Raw genomic sequence first — 20,550 nt, 5'->3', positions numbered from 1 at the left:
TAGTAACGCTAAAGTTAGTGTTCACGGGGGAACCCGACCTGGTAGGGAGAAAACGACAGTGGATCCTGACCCTTGGATAGTGAGGCTATGCTGGGGCACCGAAATGCCGAAGTTACCTAGCCCAGGGGCTGCCGCTGCATAGGTCTCATAAGACGTCGGGAATCCTCGTTGCCGGACCAGGAGCCTGGAAGAAAAGATGCTGGCAGGCGACCAGTGAAGATAGTTCGAGTTGATCCAAGCCTGGATCTGGAAGATGGATGACACCTGAAAGCAGAGGGGACCAAGTTCGTGACTACTAGCCAGTAGTCAGTGGGCACCAGGAGGGCACCGGATGGCAGTCACCTCGACTAGGTGAGTGGGCGACGCTGGCTCTGCAGATCTCACGGACCAGGAGGCGTTGTCGGCGACCAGGATGGAGAGGCGAGCTGTCCCGCGATGGATGAAGCTGTCGGCGTCGAAGTTACCCAGGATTGGGCAACAAGCCTTGGCTAATTCAAGCCCACGCGGTGGACTCAAAATGGCGTCTGGAGTGGACCAGGAGGGTCCGGGGTGCTCCTCTTCGGGAAGGGAGCAAGGGCCAGTCTGGAGCAACCAGACCAGCAGCAGTGATGTCGTCGGGCGTCGTTCAGAAGGCCACAAGCCAGCGGGCTAGTAGCCAAACAACGCGGTGAGCAGCAAAAAGCAGAAGGGCCCCACGCAGATCGTGGAGATGCTGGGAGGCTGCACTTCGGTGCTGGAGCTGCTCAGGGTCGGGGCTTCTCGGACCCCAAAGCACTCACCAGGAAATTACTCGGCGGGCTTGCTGTGCAGAAGTCGTGCAGTCTTGCAGATGGCCGGTCCCTCGAGGTCTCGTCGCACCCACGGTTCTCAGCTGGGCTGTAGAGGTGGGTAGAGGTCAGAGGTGCCAGGGAAGCCGGTTCTCGTCGAGCTGGGCAGTCGGATTCCGGAGGAAGGACTTGCAGCAGACCGCAGTGTTCTTGCGATGGTGCCTGCGGATGCAGGGTGACTACTCCTTAGCCACAAGGGAGAAATCTTGGGAAGAAGTCTTGAGTTCCTTTCGTAGAAAGTAGTTTCAGGATTCAAAGATGATCTAATCTGGAAGGGGGCCTGCTCCTACCTTTATCTGGGAAAAGGAGGCTGGCACGCGACTAAGTCCTGCCCTAGGGGTGGGACCAGGAGGGGGGTGGTTACACCCACTTCCTTGGCGGGCTTTTCCCCAGCACAGGGTCTGGAGTGTCCCTGGAACTGGTTCAAGCCAGCCTATGCACAGTGAGCACCGGGGTGCCACGTGCAGTCACCTTCCTCTGAAGCCCTGCCTACCTACAATACACAAAATCCTGTCTGGGACGGTGCTGGCACCGCCCCTGGCAGGAAACCCTTTGTCCTTATCTCCTGCTCTGGGAGGACTCCCAGCAGCAGGAGGGCAGACTTGTGTCTCGGTGGCAGCATCCATTTTGTGGATGCTAAGGCTCTGTCTGACTTTAACCGGGGTTAGGGGTTACATACATGTCGTGTCCCTCTAGAAGGGTGGAATGCTAACCCCGTCGCCAGAATTGGCGAGGGGTTAGTATTCCAATTCGTATGACACCTTACTCGACATGTTTTGATAAAGCGATACCAGAGTTGGCATATAACCGCGAGGATTATAATGCACTTAAGAGTATATGGTATGCGATATCATGGAAACGGCTAAGGGATGGATCCCGAAAGCCGCAGACAGGCTCAGCTCATGCCAGAGCACCATCTCACACGATTCCAAGCACTCTGCCTTCAGGATTGTTAAGGCCTGCCATAGGAGTGACTGATAGGAGATCTGTGTGTCCATTTTAGGGTTAGATATAGGTATACTATATCTAAAGCAAAGAGTGAGTACACCACCTTGCCCCAGCTGTCGTGCAGCCAGTTGTGTCAGTTTAGTTAGTCAGCCCAGGGGTGGCATAATACATGCTTCAGCCCCTGGGAGACTTCTGGGTACACCTCAGCCCTGGGTACAGGGACTTGGAGAGGGCCCAGTGCCAATTCAGTACCTGAGTACAATTTGGATAGAGAGAACAGCTAGGCTGTGGGTCTGATTAGCAGGCCCACAGCCAGGGAAAGTCGTAAACCAGTGCAGCAAAAAGCAAAAATCTGGGTGATCATAGGATTGCAGACCCTACTCTCCTACAGCCCCGACCACCTCCTGTACGTAAACAAGCTGAGTCTAGAACTGAGTTGGACCACAACGCAAAGGCAGGAGGGATCGAGAAGGAAAGAAGGACGCATTACCTCCCGTCCCTCCCACACCTTCCTTCTTAACCCATGAGGAAACAACAAGCCAAAACAGAGACGGACAACTGAATGAAGAACACCAAATTAATAACGTGCCCAAATCTCAATACACATACAAACAGTGTAAACGACAGCCCTCAGCGGAGGAAAGATCAGGACAAAACTCAGGCAACATCACCGCCTGACTGAGGTAGAAGGCTGAATTAACTTAAGGGGAAAAAAAGACGGAACAACACCAGCACCACCCAGTCCAAAAAAAAGACTTGTGGAAAGGATACTTACAGGACAAGCGTGCAAAATAACAACCATGGCACTTGAAAAAAGGATTCTATCCGATCAAATCAATAAATGTAAAGAGGAAGTAGGAGGTCTGTACTCAAATTTTATTATTGACCTTATCTAAAAATAAAACTCATAAAACATACATAATAACTATCAGTTTAGACAGTATCAAATTATTCATAAAATACACAAAACATCATAAAATGCACAAAACATCATCAATATACAATAAAAAGTAATAACAAATCACAAATATTTTTAGAAAATATAATGACGCAACAAATGATTGAAAATCACAATATTAAAAAAGGTGGCATAACAAATGGTTCTTACAGGACAAGGCCTCCCCAGCTCACCCAACCTCCTAGCCGGCGTGATGGCAACCAAGAAACACGCCTTACAAGTCAAGAGTTTCAACTCCAGCCCCTCACGGGGCTCAAAAGGAGGACCCGACAGCACATCCAACACCAACTGCAAATTACAACAGGGAAAACAATATCAGGCGGTGGACAAAGGTTCAAAAGAACCTGAAAAAACCGAGGCATAAGGCCCCTGTCATTCTGCAAATTGCACCAGGAGCCCCTAAACGCGCCTGAATGGCCGCCCAATGCACCCGTAGTGAAGCCACCGACAATCCCAACTGAGCCCCGGAACTGCATAACAAAAAAGAGGTCAGACACAATAGGATCAGCCTCCTTAAGAGCACACGAGGCCGAAAAAGCCCTCCAATGCCTGGTATAAGAGAGAAGCGTAGAGGACTTATGAGAAGCTTGCAAGGTCATAGTCAACTGTTCAGGAACCACCAAACCAGCTAAGCCCCTGCGCTCAACCGCCATGCTGTCAAGTGCAACTTCCTTCAGGTGCCATGGGGAAGAGCTGGAAAAACCAATGGAGACGGAACTACAGGAAGGACCCACTCCAGGTCGCACCTCAACAAGTCACGGAGAAGAAACCTATTTGCACCAGGCCACCTGGGTGCAATCAACACCACCAGGGCCCGCTCCCTCCTGACCCGAACCAAAAAAGCTTCGACCAGCAAGAATGGAGGGAAAGCGAAGAGCAGGCCCTGAGACCAAGGATAGGTAAAACAGTCGATTCTCCACGAACTGGGACACAAACCCAGAGAACAAAATCGCCCCACTTTGACATTCCCCGGGCCCGCAAATACATCCCCCACCTGGGAGGCCTCAACAGACTACCAACTGACTGCACAAACTGGGAAGCCGGGAGAAATCCTTGGACGAGGGAATGTCACTGCACAACAGATCAGCCTGTACATTCTCCACCCCCTGAATGAATAGAGCAGACAGCCCCAGAACCCAGTCCTGAGCCCATACTCTGCCCCCCCGCCCGTGGCCCCCCCTCGTCCTCAACCAGTTGACATAGGACTTCTCCACCAGATTGTCCATCTGACCCACCAACATCTGCCCCATAGAGAATCCTGAAAATAGAGGAGTGCAAGCCAAACCACCCGTAACTCCCTCCAGTTCGAAGACATCCGGGAGTCCCGCAGAGGCCAGCACCCCTAAACCCGCTTCGAACCCAGTCACTCCCCTGAACCGGCATCCAAAGTCACCACCAGCGGAGACAAGGGGGTGACAGTAAGACCAGGCCAGAAGACCACACTGGCAGAGTGACCAGGAGAGGTCCTCCCAGACCTGGCCCGTCATAAGTAGCGCAGTGAACAGATTCTGGGCCCCTGGAGACCACCCAGCCAGAATACAGTTGGCCAGGCGAGAAGGTGAAACCGGGCCCAGGGCACAAGAAACACCACTAAATCCCCAGCACCCTCAACCCCTCCACCGCCAGAGGAGCCTCCTGGGACATCAATGCCTGTGCCTGCAACAAGACCAGGTGCCTCTTGGACAGAGTAACATGGCCCGCTAGAGTTTGAAAACGATTCCCGATGAAGATCATGTCATGAGAGAGGGCCAAAGAAGACTTTTCCACTTACCAAAAAAACTGTGTCCCTGTAGAACCTCCAGGACCCTTTCAAACTGAGTGACCAACAGACTCATACGCTGCATGATGCAAAAGACCATCCAAATTGGAATGAACGAACACCCCCTCCGCATGAACGATAGCCATCAGTGGCACAAAGACCCCAGGAGAGGACTTGGGGCCGAAGGGAAGAACACAAAATAGAAAATGGGCGTCTCCCGCCGCAAACCTCAGGAATCACTGAGAGGAGGCTGTGACAGAGACTGAAGAAAGCGTCCTTGAGATCCCGCCCGGACCAGAGGAATAACTGCCTGAATGGTAAACATTCAGAAGTGAACAGCCCAAACCCAGGAGCCTACCAATTTAGATCCAGAACGGGCCTAAAACCTCCCAAGACCTTCTGAATCGAGAGCAAAATGGAATAGGCCCCTGTGCTGAGTTCTGGCTCTGGCACCCTGCAAATAGCTGGTTTGGAAAGTAAATCTCTGACCCCCCCTCCAACAGTGTCAACCATCGTAGCCTGGATGCTGGCACAGGAGTCAGACGAACACCCATATCTGGGGGAACCTGCCAAAAGTCAATCTAGTAACCATGTTCCACAGAGTCCAGGACCCAGAGATCCGAAACATCCAGACGCCAAACAGGAAGGAAATTACTGATCCTGCATAGACCACCTAACCCTCCGACTAATTGTCTGGGGCCCTTCTTGGCAGACCTCTCAGGAGTAGGGGCAGCATGCTCACTAAGCCACTGGAGTCAAGATATCATGGCTGAAGACGGCTGATAGCCAGAAACCGGTCCTGGGAAGCTTGATTCCGGTCCAGGGAAGACATGGCTTGGCCGTTCGGGCTGGACTGTTCCCATGAGGCACAGGGTCAGACTGATTTGCATATGGCCATGTCTGAACTGGGGTGGCGGAGTGAGCTAAAGAATGGTGATGGATTAAACCCAGATCAGTTGACTGGGGGTGAGTGTTTGTATTGTCAACGCTCCGTCCATCACCACCTTTGTTTTTTCTTTGTTCGCCCTAAGTTGGCAGGGTATGCTCAGACGTGAGTCCCTTGCTCACTTTGCCACTGGAGTCAAGCAAGCCCGGCTGAAGACGGCTGTAATGCCAGAAACCGGTCCTGGGAAGCTTGATTCCGGTCCAGGGAAGACATGGCTTGGCAGTTCGGGCTGGACTGTTCCCATGAGGCACAGGGTCAGACTGATTTGCATATGGCCATGTCTGAACTGGGGTGGCGGAGTGAGCTAAAGAATGGTGATGGATTAAACCCAGATCAGTTGACTGGGGGTGAGTGTTTGTATTGTCAACGCTCCGTCCATCACCACCTTTGGTTTTTCAACCATAAAGAATGTCAGGCAGCCGCCAAGGCCCCAGTGGACATGGCCGAAGCCCGAATAATTTCCAAAGAAATGTCAGCCAGCAGCTTAGCTTGTTGCCAAAATCCTGCACCAGGGACTGAGCCAAATAAGCGAAAAATAGGCTCGTCATCAAGGCCAAGTTCTAAGCAGCAAAGGCTTTCTTAAGACCCGAATCCACCTTGTCGGTGGCATTGGCCGGGCTATAATCCTCCGCTGAATGACAGTCCTACCAATCAGAGTAGCCAGAATATAGTCCAACTGCAAAGTGTGGGGCAAAGATTCATCTCCTTCCAACAAGTATAGTTTCTGGAGAAAACGTGGGACCTGGACCGTATCCACCTCTCTCCACTCCCACATCACCATCTCTTGAACTAGGCCCTGAAAAGGCATGCCCAACAGAGAGAGTTTAACATACTGGGGAAAAAGGGCCCCTCCGTCTTCACCATGCTGGAAAGGAGGAAACCCCAAGTTTGTCCCAAATCTTCTCCCTGGAGACATATTTCCCGCCAGAGGAGGTAGCAGACCCACCCCCATCCGAAGGGAACCACTCAGCCCGGGATCCCCAGTCCAAGGACAGGAAGGACCAACAGGCAATTCAGGACAAGCCTGTAGAGCTTTGGACACGGCCACCTCAATCATGCCCTGAACCTCCTCCCTGGACATGAGAGGCATCTGACCCCAATCAGGGCCGTGAACCATATGCCGTTTCAGGGGTACTGGAGACCCATCCGAGGAGGAGAGGACACCACGTTGTTACGTTTAAACAAACTCTTGCGGCCCATGGTAGCAGAATAATAGAACTCAAACACAGCAGCCCCAGAAATGGTCTCAGAGAAAAACAGTGTCAAATCAATTGGGGCTGAGCCATGTCCCCACAACCAATCGGGAAAAAAATGAAAAACAGTATTAAACATCTAAAACATGAACAAACCCATCCTACAGACTCCAGTATACCCCCGTTCCAGCTGATCCAGCCTCACAGCGACCCGGAAACACAGCCCCAGCCACCAGTGAACTGCTGGACTGTCACGGTGACCACAAGCAAGTTCTCCGCCCCTCATGGAACACCCTTCCACCGCATTTAAGATCCAACTCTAACCTCACGACATTCCGTAAACAACTGAAAACCTTCCTGTTTCATTCAACCTAAATTCCCCCCTTTCCCGTGCCTCCCCCCTCTGTTGGACCTGGTATTCTCAGCGCTTGGACGCCTCCGGGCAGCAATTCGCGCTATACAAATCCGCATCAAATCAAATCAAAATCAAATCATGAACGAGGAGACAGCTGCGACGCTGAAGGACTGCCGCCTGCTGCTCCACAGAGGCAGACATCCACGTTTGAAGACCCTCCAGCACCGCCAAGGAGGGGAAACCAGAAGGTAAGTCTCACTCAGGATAAGAAAAAAAAGAAATGGAGGTGGTGGGTGTTTTTCTAGCCTGGGGATGGGTTTTGGGGGAGGCAGAGGGCCTCATGGGTTAAGAGGGAAGGAGAGAGAGGGACAGCAGGTAATGTGGGCTCACAAAATTTTGTGGCAGCACCCTCCTTCCGCACTCATCTTGTACTAGGCACACTTGAGAGCCTCCCCAATCTTAACATTATCCACAGTTCAATACTCTTCAAGGAAGGGAGGCTCTGTGTCACACAGCCATTATGTAGTCCTTCAGATTTTCAACTTTTGCAGTCTAAATACACTTGGAAATATTTAGACAACTTCTCTATATGAATTTAGCCTCAATGGAATTCTTCAGAAGTGTGTCCATACCGGTGGTAAGAACAGCCAGGAAACAAAGTGCTAACTACAAGCCCCGACACCCATTTCCTAGGTGATGGAGCTGCAGGCACTCCCGGGTGTACTCTCGACACCATATTACTAGTAACTTAACAGTGCCGGCAAGCGGTGAACTTGCCACTAGACTTCCCCTTGTCCCAGTTTCTTTTCGTCATTACTATCGAGCCATTGGCCGTCGCGATTCATTCCTGTTCCAATATTCATGGACTCCGGATCTCCGTGGATGACGGGGGTAAAGAGAAAGTCTCCTTATATGTGGGTGACCTATTGCTTTATGTCACCAAACTGGCTACCACAATTCCGGCTATCCTTTTGATGTTCGAGTCGTGCAGCTCATATTCTGGATACAATATTAACTGGAGCAAATCTGTGCCATTCTTCCCCAGACGCTCCAGGTGGAGGCGGCTGGTTTCCAATATTTGGGTATATTTGTGACTGCCCATAGGGAGACGTGTTTGGCCAGGAACCGAGAACGGGTGGTGTCCAAATTTTAAGAAGAGATAGAGAGATAACATGCACTGCCCCTCACTCTGTTGGGAAGAGCGACGGTCACTAAAATGATAATGCTTCCTAAATTGCTCTACACCTTACAAAATACGTACTACCCAATTCCAGATGCGACGGTCACTAAGATAGAGGAAAACGTGTGGGGCTTGTTGTAGGGTGGTGCTCAAAACCTTACAACACATACAACAGTGATATTGCACTCCAGGATGTAAGGGCCTATTACTGGGCGTCCCATCTGGTGGCTATCAACGAGTTGTCACTTGCACCACAGGACCACTCTACTTACCAACTCGAGTGAACACAGTTGACGATTTGCTCCTACCCCCCACCCGTAATACGGGAAGGGTATCCAGAAGCTACTACCAGAGTACACCCCCTTGAGGGCAGACTGCTCATTGAGGATCTACCTGTGAAGGCTATTTCCCCTAAATTCAAAATTATCAATAAATACATGTAGGAATATTAGGAAAAGGCAAGCTTGTATTGATGTACCAGCCCAGTGAGTGGTACAGAGACCCAAGAAGCCTTTGGGCAGTATTCTCGGCGCCACCAAAAAAGTCTTGTTGCTCTCTGATGAAGGAATTAATCCAGAAACATATGTCTAGAGTTACACAGCAAATGTTGCACCAACAAGGGTGAAAAGTGTAAGACTACAACTGAATTAAGTATTATAATGCACTGCATTTACCATGGTGCATTGGAACATATTTGAGTGCTAGGATATTTACTGTTCTCACACCAATCTAAAACAATTTGGGGCAAGTGTTGCAAACTAAAGGAGTGACATTTATTATTCCCACTCCAATCTAACCCAATTAGGAAAGGATGTTGGACACTTAATGGTGTGACATTTACTATTCCTATTCCAACCCAAAACAATTTCGGGAAGGTGCTGGACACTAACGGAGTTAACTTTACTATTTCCACTGTGATCTAAAACATTTTATGCAAGATGCTACAAACTTGCGATTTTATATACACAATCATAACTCCAAACACAAAATGTAGAATATATAAAATATATTAAAACGTCACCTGAAAAACGACTAACACTAACCAAAACTACAAACCTATACATTCATATTTAAACATTAAATTGTTGACTACTTTTAAAACACTATTAATAATGTCTTTTTTACATTTACTGCCATTTCTACACCTATAACCAGAAAAAATAAAATCATAATAAAAATAAATGCCAATTTTTTAAGTATGAATGTAAAAAAATACTTTACAATGACTATTTTCAACAAAAAAGAAAAACCTTATATTAATAAAATAATTAAATGTTTTATTAACAGTAAAACATAATTTACTTGATTACATTTAATTGTTATATATTTTTCACCCAAATGTTTATTTTAATATTCACAAAGTAATTTTGCCTTTTATTATACTTAACATCCATTTAAATTATTTATGGAAAGTGTTACTGTAACAATTTTAATTTATACATTTTACAATACTCATTTGCAGATCATTAAAATAATTAACATTAAATTCATGTAAAAATATAAATTCTCTACATTGTTGTGGTACCATGGGGTTCTTTCCTCAGCCCTACCATGCTCAATATGCATGTAACTCCTAACAAAATTAATTTGATCTTTGAACGGGTCTTTTGTGTGTTATGCTAATGACACACAATCTATACGGAGGCTGGAAGGGAATATGGATTTTGTAAGCAGCAATTTCTACTGCAGTATCAGAATCAATGTCAAATGGTTGAAACTGGACACTGATAAAGGATAGGTAATGTTACTCTCCCCTCCCCCGCCCCCAACAATATGGCCCTCTTCATGGTGGTCGAACACTTTGGGCCACCGCCCAAGTTCCACCAGATGACTGTAAGGAATCTTGGTGAATCTTTCAAGGCCGCCAGTGGCGAGGGTAAGCCAATTCTGTTTGACACTGAGGGTTGCTGCGTATGACAGCATGGACCTTGGTTTATGGGATGCAATTTTTGAGTCTGTCTGTGGATGCAGAAGCAGATGCCAGAACAGGAGCTGTTGCATGGTTTTCTGCTACTAGGTCCTATTGGTACAAAAATGACGTTCCTCACAGAAATAGAAGCAGCAATGAGTATGGTTACAGGAAACCCAGTTCCTGTTACAGGAGCAATGAACAATGGCATATCAATGGTCTTTCTGGTCAAGTAGCATGTTTATGACCAGGAGGGCAGCAGTGGACATTGGGTGATTCAATCACTCAAGAGTGTTTACACGGTTTCTAAACAGAGATTAGGACATTCACTGTCCACCTGTAGAAGTCTAACACCAAAGAAGGAGGTGTAGCTTTGCTAAACTTAGATGTTGCCCAACGACTGCCAGCCCAAGGGTAACTTTCGAGCTTGGAGGGGGGTCACTGAAAGCTCAATCCATGCACCTGAACAGCAAATACTTGCACCATACCTGAGTGGTGAACAATGTTGCTTTCTCCACCGTCACAACTCATCTTTGGTTGGTTTTTGGGTTCAAAATACCATCAAAATAGAGAAATGAAATGGCACTGGACCTGATGAAAATGTAAAGTGTGAAGTATGAAAATGTTGTTAATAAACATACAACTGACATTTATTCTTACAGAACAACTCAATACTGTGGATTAAAATAAAGTGAAAGTGAGTGTGTGATAGTGTCCTTTTACTCATAAAAAGGAGATTGCACGTACTGAAACCCATTAGCACTGATACAGAACTTACGGAATATTGCTCTGGAAACCAACGTAAACGTTCTTAATAGAGACAGTCTCCACTTTCTTCGGGCAGGGACTGCCTCAAAGTGGGCACTGCCTTTCTATCTGGTGTATTTCGAGACAATGACAGTACTCAATGAACTCAGGTTTATACTATTTTCTATTTTCCATTTCAAGTATATCATATTTTACTACACCTACTTAAATGCATGGTTCAGAAGAGGTTACTCATCACCCTTCATCAGTGTGAATAGGCACCCTACACTAACAGGCCGGGTTAGATCTGATAGCTGATGGCCTGGAACCCTGGGATGCAAGGGGCAGACACAGATGACCTGCAACCCATTCTCTACTGGAGACAGCACATTCATATATGCATATCTAACATTCATGTGTTACCCAACACGTTTGACGTTTTTTTATTTATTTATTTTTGTGTTTTATAGAGCGCGAACATAAACTGTGAGGGTATCAGAGCGCTTTACACTGTATACATTGTTGAACAAGCAAAAGGTTTAAAGTGCAGAGACAAACAAGATCAACATGTATGGTTACAATCATCGTCAGAGTCAGAAGCAAAAACAAAGGTTCCATATGTTCTCGTCGTGGGCAGTTGGTGATATGGGAAATCGGTAGTCAGAGTAGTCCCGCTCAATGAGGTGGTTGCGTGCAGGCCTTAGGCGAGGAATTTACCCATGAGGGAGGTTTTGGTCTCATTTTTAAAGCATGCTAGAAGAGGGATTTTCCTGATGGAAAGTGGGAAGAGAGTTCCAAATTCTTGGTGCTACTCCGGTGAACGCCCAAAAGAGCAGTGTGATAATTGAAACATGTATTTATTTGTACTTTTCTGATGTATTCTAACCCCATGCAGAGTATGGTTCACATTTTACAGCCTAAGAGTCTTTGCCCCAAGATACGTCATAAACATTCGAATACGTCCTATAAATGTATAAAGCACATTCTATTTTTTTTATTTATTTTTTTTAAGCGCACAATCACCCGTAAGGTTCTCTAGGCGCTGGGGGCCGTCGGGAAGATTAAGCGAGCTATTGCCCAGAGTCACATGGTGCTGGGCTGACCTGCCGCCGGAGCCGGGGATCGAACCCTGATCCCCAGATTATGCATTATGTGTGACGTGAGGAAAGCACTGACAGGACAGAGTCGATGCGCAGGTGTAACATGAATGAATGCGTGTTACATGTAGATTGTATGCATGATTGGACGGATAATGCCCTGTGTGAACCATGTGCACCAGTGGCAGAGGGAAGGACAGCAATGCACCCCGGAGCAGACGCCCCCGGGTCGGATTGGTTCAGAGGTCCCCCGGAGCCCATAGAGGAGCCCATGGGCTCCACCGCTCTGTGTGAACAGGGGGAGCTCGAAGGGGGCCGAGGGCACGGGATGTGTTTACAGCCGAGCAGCAGCAGGGCCTCGCACGAGCACTGCCTTCAATCAACAAGCACTGGCGCGGCTCACAGCGCCCCTCCACGAGCCGGACCCGCTGGAGGGAGACGAGAGCAGCGCCCCTTGGAGGGGCCTCGAGGTGCAGAGAGAGGAACACTAAAGCCCCTCCATACTGACCTCAGGGCTGGGCGTGGCCGGAGCGGAGCTCCCGAGGCGTGGGGGGAGGGGAGGGTCGCCCTCCCACCCTCGGTCAGGTACACCGGAGGGGACGGGGAGCCCCCAAATAATACACGGTCAGAGGTGCGGGGAGCGGCGAGGCCGGACCTGACGGGACAGGGTCACAGGAAGTGACGGGGAGGTCGGAGGTCACTGAAGGCCCCGCACCGGAAGGACTTCCCGCCATCAGAGGATGGACAGCACACACCGTAGCCCGGAGGAGGGGCGAGGCTGCGCCCGGTGCGCGAGACCGCCCGGCCTCCGGGCGAACGATCGCCCATTCAAGCGAGGCCGAGGCCGCTCTGGCAGCGGAGCCGCGACAGGGACCGGCGGGAATGAGCTGAGGCAGAGGATCCACCGGACTTCCGTATCCGGTCATCAGTCCAAGTACTTCCGGCACACTGGTAAACTCCCGGAAGAGCCGAGTGCGCATGTGCGTAAAAGAGACACTGCTCTCTAGCCTGTACTGCAGTCAGGAAGGGAAGGCCGAGCATGCGCAGCAAGCAGACACTGCTCTCCGGCCCGTAAGGTGACGGGAGAAAAGAATGCGCATGCGCAGAGCACAGATACTGCTTGATGGGACAACAACAAATGTGGGGTCAAGCATTACCCGAAGGCGTCAGAGCTCTGTACAATAGAACCAGTTACATTATAAGAGAAAAGTGTTACACTATAGAACATTGCAAAGAAAAACAGGAGACTTAAAAGGAAGAGTACACAAACACAAAACCCAACACAGCATGCAAGGGTGAAGAGTGTTCAGGAGAAAATACAAATTTACAATGAAGAGCGAACTTCCAAGAGGGGCCTGAGAATGAAAGTGTCTTTGGAAGAGAAGAGATTTGAGGTCCACATGTTATTGTTATATTTAGTATTACGGTTATTATTATTACTGTGAACTTCTCTGTATTTCATACCTCTTTATTTCTCTTACCATAAATTTTTCTATTGCTGTTCCCCTTCCATCCCCCCTTTTTTTCCCTTTCTTCCCTCTTTCTTTCTCTCTTCCTTCCCCACAAAATGAAAAGTTATAAAAGCATTTTCTCTTTGTATAGCGCTTTCCCCTTTTGGGGCCTTTCTTGTTTATTGGCACATTATTCTCCACAATTATTTTAATTCCTATTGCTCTTTATTTGTGCTATTGTACTGATGTTTTACATTGTTTTCTTCAACTCAATAAAGCTTTTCAAACTTAAAAAAAAGAGATTTGAGGTCCACTTTGAAGATCCGGGTAGAGGAGGTGGCACGGAGCAATGGTGGAAGCGAGTTCCAGATTCTCACTGAGTTGCCTGAGAAGGCTTGCGCCATAGATCGTTCCCTTTTGAAGACGGGGGGCTCAAGCAGTAAATTATCCTCATTACGTGACGGTCTCGAGCCTCCAGAGATTTTCAGTTTGTTCGCCAGGTTGCTAGGGGAGGAGGTGTACACGGCTTTGTGTGTGATGCAGACAGTTTTATTTATTTATTTATTATATTTCTAAAGCGCACTGTCACCTGGCAGGCATCCTGGCGCTAACACTTTCAGAGATACGCAATCGTGGGCCCATACAGAAAAAACACCTAACTAGAGCTTCGGAAACAGCCAGGTTTTTAACCTTTTTCTAAAAGGAAGAAGGTCCCTAACTTGTCAGAATCAGAATCAGAAAATCTTTATTCGGTTATTTACACAAAACAACCATAAAAGCACAATTTGATGAAAACATCATCATGAAAACCAAATATATAAAAAAAAAACTTATCAGGATATATAAAATACAATTTAATCTAGTGCAAAGATTTACAGCAATTCTAGGCATTTCAACCCTCCATACTGTTTCTAAATTTTAGGGCTAGTTTTAAAAAGCTGATTACAAATAAAGTGCATTCGTATTTTAGCAGCTGTAAATAACAAAGTGCAGGTCTAACCTGGGTAAAATTCAATTTTTTAAGAAGAGGCTTAAGATAAATCCTCCGGGGTGTATCATAAAACGAACAAATAAATAAAAAGTGCACCAAGTCCTGCGGAGACACATGGTCGCAGCTGCAGGACGGTAGCACTTGACCTTGGTGGCTACCTTTTGGAACTGCTAGCAGTAGATGAAAAAGACCCAAACGGAACCTAATTACCAAAAAGCGGTCAAAGCTTGACATTGGCCAGGGCAGATAAGGTTCCATGCTAAATGTAGATTGTAAAACAACATATTTTCGAACACTGCTTTTGCTTAGTTCCGCCTCCTCACGCTGTAGGGTCTGCATTAGAGGAAAGGTGTTCTTCATGAACTCTACGTCAGCTATGGTGATAGAGTCAGGGTTCGAGAAAAGTTCAGGGCGCCCCAATGCAAGGAAGCAATTTTTCAGATATTTTAGCCATGGGAATTTTAACATATTGTCCCATGATAAGGCTTCTCTCAAGAGCTGGTGGTTTAACGGTAAATCCTTATTAAGCCAACATTTCAACCAGCATGTTAAAGGTCGTAGTGCTATGATGTCGCTTAAATAGGGGGAGCCTAGTTCTTCGTGCACTATAAAGTTAGCAGTTCCCATCGGGACCCCCAACAGCTGTTTCAAGAAATTATTTTCAGCTACCACCACATCATTAATAGCTGTATACCCCCATAACTCACTTCCATAACAGCCTATCGCCACGCTCTTGGCCTGGTACATTTTTAACAGCGCGGCAATTGGCCGTTTGCCCATTTTCCTTGCAAAGTTAAAAATGGCCGCATTAGCCCGGGTTATCTCCCCCTTTTTCCTCTGTATGGCGGGTCCCCATTTCAGTTGGTTATCGAACAGGACACCCAGATATGAAAAGGTTTTTGTTGTAGGAATCTTCTCCCCGTTTACATAAAATAAAAACGTCTTATTATGTCCTTTGCCTACATTCATTACAAAGAATTTTGAATTGTTAATGGCAAAATCCCGGGTTTTCATGAAACTGAAAAAGGTGCCAAGCAACGATTGGAGGCCTTTTGCAGTCCTAGCCAACAAGACGGCATCGTCCTCATAAAGGAGGACTGGTAACCCTTTGCGCCCAACATAAGGATAATCGGCGCCTGTATTTAAAAGATTGTTCTCTAAGTTGTTGATGTATAAGTTAAAAAGAAACGGGACCAGGATACAGCCCTGTCTTACACCCCGGTGTACTCCAAATTCCCTGGTTACCTTCAGGTCCTGGGAATATCGTACATTGGCCCGGGTGTCCTGGTGTAAGTCCGCCAAAAAGTTAACCAGGTTCTGCTCCACCCCCATGTTTCCCATAGCCTCCCATAACTTGGCCCGGTTGACACAATCGAAGGCCGAGGAGAGGTCCATAAAGGCCATATAGATTGTGCCCTGACGTGCCAAAATATATTTTCACAGTACCATGAACAGGTTGAGGCACTGTGAGATGGTGGAATGACCTGGTCTAAAGCCATACTGGATCGGGGAAATTATGTTGTTTTCTTCAGCCCAGGCTGTTAACCTGTTCAAAATTACACCTCCCACTACTTTGACCACGAGTCGATTAAAGATATTGGCCTGTAGCAGGTTGTGCTATTTCGGTTCCCTTTTTTAAAAACTGGGACTATCGTGGATACCCCCCAAGACTTTGGGCATCCGTGATCTGCGACTGCGTTAAGTACAGCAGAAAGAACGGGCGCCCACAGTGATACTCTTGATTTGAAAAGGTCCGGGGGCAAGCCCTCAGGCCCAGGTGCTTTATTACTAGATAGGCCCATAATACCCTTCTCCACCGCACAAATAGAAAATTGCAGAGGGTTGTCACCTGGGTTACCTTTTTTATGTTCTGGCTGTGGCATTTCACTGTTAAAAATGGAAGTAAAATGGGAGACCCACTCTTCTTCTAATATATGGGTGCCTATTGAGGATTCGCCTGGGGATTCAAACAGGGGTTTATTTATAATTCCCCAAAATTTTGCACTATTTCCAATTGTTATGGGATCTAACAGATTTTCCCAGATGGAAGCTTTCACATCTGCCTTACGTACAGCCAAAGCCCTTTTAGAGGTAAGGCGAGCTGCCCTGATACTTAGCGGGTCCCTCGGTCTGGCTTTTAGAGCCGTCTTTAAGTCACGACTTGCCCTCGAGCAAGAGTGATCAAACCACTTAGGGTCACTACAAGCCCGACCTGTAGAGGGTATGGTTAACATTGCCCCAACTTTTGAGACAATGCCATCATAGGCTAAGAGAATTACCTGGGCTGAGCGTGCTGGAGAAACACAGGTTGATAATTCGATATTGCAGGTATTATTAATCTGTTCGTACAATTGGGCCGAGTTCACCTTTACCCATTTTGAGCGTCTTTTGCCATCCGTACATTTTAGAACCCCACCATCTACCCTTTTTCTTTGCACATTTAAAATATTGCCTCCTAAGTGAATGCAGACTGGATTGTGGTCGCTAAGTGAGTTCTCAAGGATTTTAAAACCTAATATATGGGTGCTGAGAGCACTAGAAAGAAGTATGTGATCAATATAGGAACCCCCCACGCTGCCTTTATATGTGGGGACTTCATGAAGAATATGATCGTCCACCTGGGACATGGCAGTGATTAAATCAAATTCATCCGTAAAATTGTTCAGTAAATTGCCCCGGGGGGTATGATCAAAGTGAAAGCCTTCTAGTCTGTTACAACCCATGGTTCTGGAAAAGCTTACCACACGCCCAGATCAGGATCCCACTAAACAAAGACTGAAGAACGAATTCTTTTGGATAAAGAAATTAAATTCGGCCCACCCAATGGGGCTTAATGATCGGATTGAACATACTTGTTTTTTATGATCATCCATTTAAGTTCTGGCATGGAATTAAGGAATTCCAGGTCTCACAAACCACAATATACCATAATAATGAATATCGATTGTGTATATGACTCATGAATATCTTCCATATACTTCGCATACTGCATGTGTACTATGCTCATTACTTCGCAATTGTTGTTTTTGTTTATCATTGTACATTTGTATAACTTTATTAACCACATTCAGCATACCATTACGGGTTTGCATCTGTCACATGACCCTGCGTCACATAGATGGATTAATCTGATAGGAACGTGAAGTAGAATGATTTCCATTGGTCGGCGGTCCGTCCACGTGACATATGGCTGCAGTGTTTAGTAAACTCCAGAGTTTTTTTTTTTTTTTTAAAAGACCTTTATTACACACTTAAATCAAGACACAGTTGAGTGCCTACAACCTCTGGGGCCGGCCTCAAACATTTCAGCGATAAAGGTGGAAAGTGGAAATTTACACAGCCGTTTAGCCGGCATCCCTGAGGCCCGGCGGCAACCATTCCTTGCGTGCATCTTTACTTTGGCAATTTTATCGGAAGTTACAAAGGTCTGCTTTTAACCGTAGAACCAAACAGTACCAAACAACAAGAGCACAGCCATCGAATAAAATCACAAAGTGTTCCCAGAGGGTAGACAGACCCATAGCCATCATCAAATCATCTTAACATAAGTGACGTAGTCCAGGACCCCTCCCGGCTCCTCCCTTTCATGCAACAGTCAGGCGTCCACCAAGGCTAGAGAACTCATCAGCACACATTCCCTCGGTAAAATTCTAAAACTCAATCCGACAAACCCTCATCCAAATCTTCTCCCGGAGGTTCGCAGATGTCTCCTCTGTACGTGTTCCATGCCCCCCAGATCAGACCCCATTTCCTGGGGCAACCCCTCCGGACAAACACCGCCTTCTCCGACACCATTGCGTCATCCATATCGCTGCACCAATCTCTCAGCCTGGGCACCACAGGTGATCCCCACAATTTAGCCACATTGCGCTTCGCAACCATCAGGCCCAACACCACCCAGTCCCGCTGTCGATGGGTCAAGTCCGTGGCCTCCCAAATGTTCAGCAAGCAGCAGCGCGGGTCTAACCGCAGGGAAACATTCACAGTCTGAGAAATAGTGCGTAACACCGCTGTCCAATACCCTGCCAGCCTCCCGCAATCCCAAATGGTGTGGTAGAATGTCCCCCGTTCTCCGCATCCGCGGAGGCAGTACTCCTGATCAGCCTTTCCTATTTTGTACAAAACCGTCCTGGTATAGTACGTACGGTGCAGGACTTTCAACTGCACCAGCTTAAGCCTGGATGGAATCGCCGACTCGCAAGGTGATGAGAGAGCCTCCTGCCACTCCGAGTCATCAAGGTCACCTATGTCCGCCACCCAACTGGAGCGCAATTTGGACAACAAGTCAGGGAGATTGTTAACTAGTTTCCGGTACGTGTATGAGGTGGCTTTTTGGGGCATGTGCTCGGTCAGCAGGCGGTCCTCAAGAGGGGTAGATTCCTGCAGAGTCGCATCTGCCGGAATAGCCGCCCCCAGTGCGTGCCGTATCTGCATGAATCTGTATCGTTCGGACTCTCCCATACCATATTTGGCCTGTAAGAACCCAAAATCCACGATTCTGTGATTCTTCCAGAGGTCCCCCACCACTGAAATTCCAATGTCGTCCCATGCCTTAAACCCTTTGGTATTGCCCATGTAGCCCAACCTGTGTGAGTCCCATAGGGGTGTCATCTGTGTAACAGTGTGCGCGCATTGCAGGTGCCTGTGTGCTTTATACCAGATTTGGATCGTAAACTCCAGAGTTTTTGGCGCGTTAAACAGAAGAGCCGCTAAGTCCAGAGAGACTAGCTAGAAATCTCGCTGATCCAAACGTAAGTGTAGATATATCACTGCGCGTAACTGCATTCATGTGCTGAACTGCCGTATATTTGTTGACGACGATTTACCTAGGTTGTCAAACAATGTCGTAATGGTTTGTCTATACGCTATGAGAAGTGCAGTGAACGTATAGAGCAGACAGCCCCCTAAATACATTGCAAGCAAATTCCTCTCAGGCGCACTGCGTGACCAGTTGTTAAACCGCAATGTTGTATTGGTTAAATCAGTAGTATGACAATGCACAATGTATGTTTCCAAGAGGCGTGTGTACTCAATGGTCCTGTTTTTCATTTCGTTTCAGACCCCTGACGAAGGGTCAATTTGTTTTGTATGACCCGAAATGCATTGGGTGTGGAGAAGCCGATTGTTTAAAGAAATATGTTGATCCATCAACTTGATTATGAGTGAAAATAATTAATGAAAATCATTACTGACCAGAAGTATATGATGGATATAAATATTCAAATAAAGCGAATACATAAGTGAAGAATCCCTGTGTGGTTCATGTATTAAAACAGCGCACCTATCCACAAGAAGTTTTGTCTCCTTGTACGACTATTTGAACAATATAGGAACCCCCCACGCTGCCTTTATATGTGGGGACTTCATGAAGAATATGATCGTCCACCTGGGACATGGCAGTGATTAAATCAAATTCATCCGTAAAATTGTTCCGTAAATTGCCCCGGGGGGTATGATCAAAGTGAAAGCCTTCTAGTCTGTTACAACCCATTAAACCAGTTACTGTATTTGCTGGGTTCCCACAGGGATGTACATTAAAGTCCCCTGCAATGACGATCTGGGGTGAAAGTCTCTCTATGTTATCCCTAAGGAAACTGCCTAATTCAGCAATCCTACAATCCCCTTTTTAGTTAACAGCATTGTAAAAGTTAATCAAGGTTAATGATTCTTTCCCATTTTTAACCGACAGTATTTGAATGTCGTTGTCACAAAAGGGAAATCTTTTAACAGAACATGTTAATGCTAGGTCAATGTACGCAGCTAGACCCCCTTTAGCTCTACCATTCCTGGACGGCTCGGCTGGCACAAAGAAACTTTTGTACCCTTCTATGAATACATTGTTTCCTACCAGCCATGTTTCTTGTAGGCAGATTACTGAAAAGGATTTTATAAAAGTCACCCAAATCGGGTCATTGATTTTACCCGCTAGACCAGCAATATTCTATGAGATTTTGTTGTGCCTCCTTGTAGTTGAATCTGTTGGGGCCGGGACTTCATCCCCTGTGGCTTTTCCAGGAAGTATTGTGTTTTTATCCAGGAGCCTAAACCGATATTTCTATTTTATGCCCTTGTCCGGTTATAATCAATAATATCCATACAATGGCATAATAATCATATCCATGTTCAGTCGTAGCACATGCTGTCACATTAAGCAAGGCTACTTCCCTGGCCTCCTAGAAAGCACAACGA

The 20,550-nt window shown here is 47.0% G+C and overlaps 1 protein-coding gene across 1 annotated transcript in view; it reads right to left on the bottom strand.

Annotated features, from left to right (window-relative positions):
• LOC144770928 (uncharacterized) overlaps positions 1-12,599 on the bottom strand; it is a 32,456-nt gene extending 19,857 nt beyond the window's left edge. Inside the window, exons 1-2 of the mRNA XM_078655751.1 lie at positions 12,428-12,599; positions 10,564-10,666 (exon numbers count right to left, since the gene is read on the bottom strand). Of these exons, the coding sequence (XP_078511877.1) occupies positions 10,564-10,606 (43 nt within the window). The 5' untranslated portion in view covers positions 10,607-10,666; positions 12,428-12,599. The remainder of the gene's footprint in view (positions 1-10,563; positions 10,667-12,427) is intronic.
• Between the last annotated feature and the right edge of the window lie 7,951 nt (positions 12,600-20,550).

The sequence above is a fragment of the Lissotriton helveticus genome, chromosome 7 (assembly GCF_964261635.1).
Source record: "Lissotriton helveticus chromosome 7, aLisHel1.1, whole genome shotgun sequence".
Taxonomy (NCBI): domain Eukaryota; kingdom Metazoa; phylum Chordata; class Amphibia; order Caudata; family Salamandridae; genus Lissotriton; species Lissotriton helveticus.
This window is presented reverse-complemented; position numbering and strand designations above follow the sequence as displayed.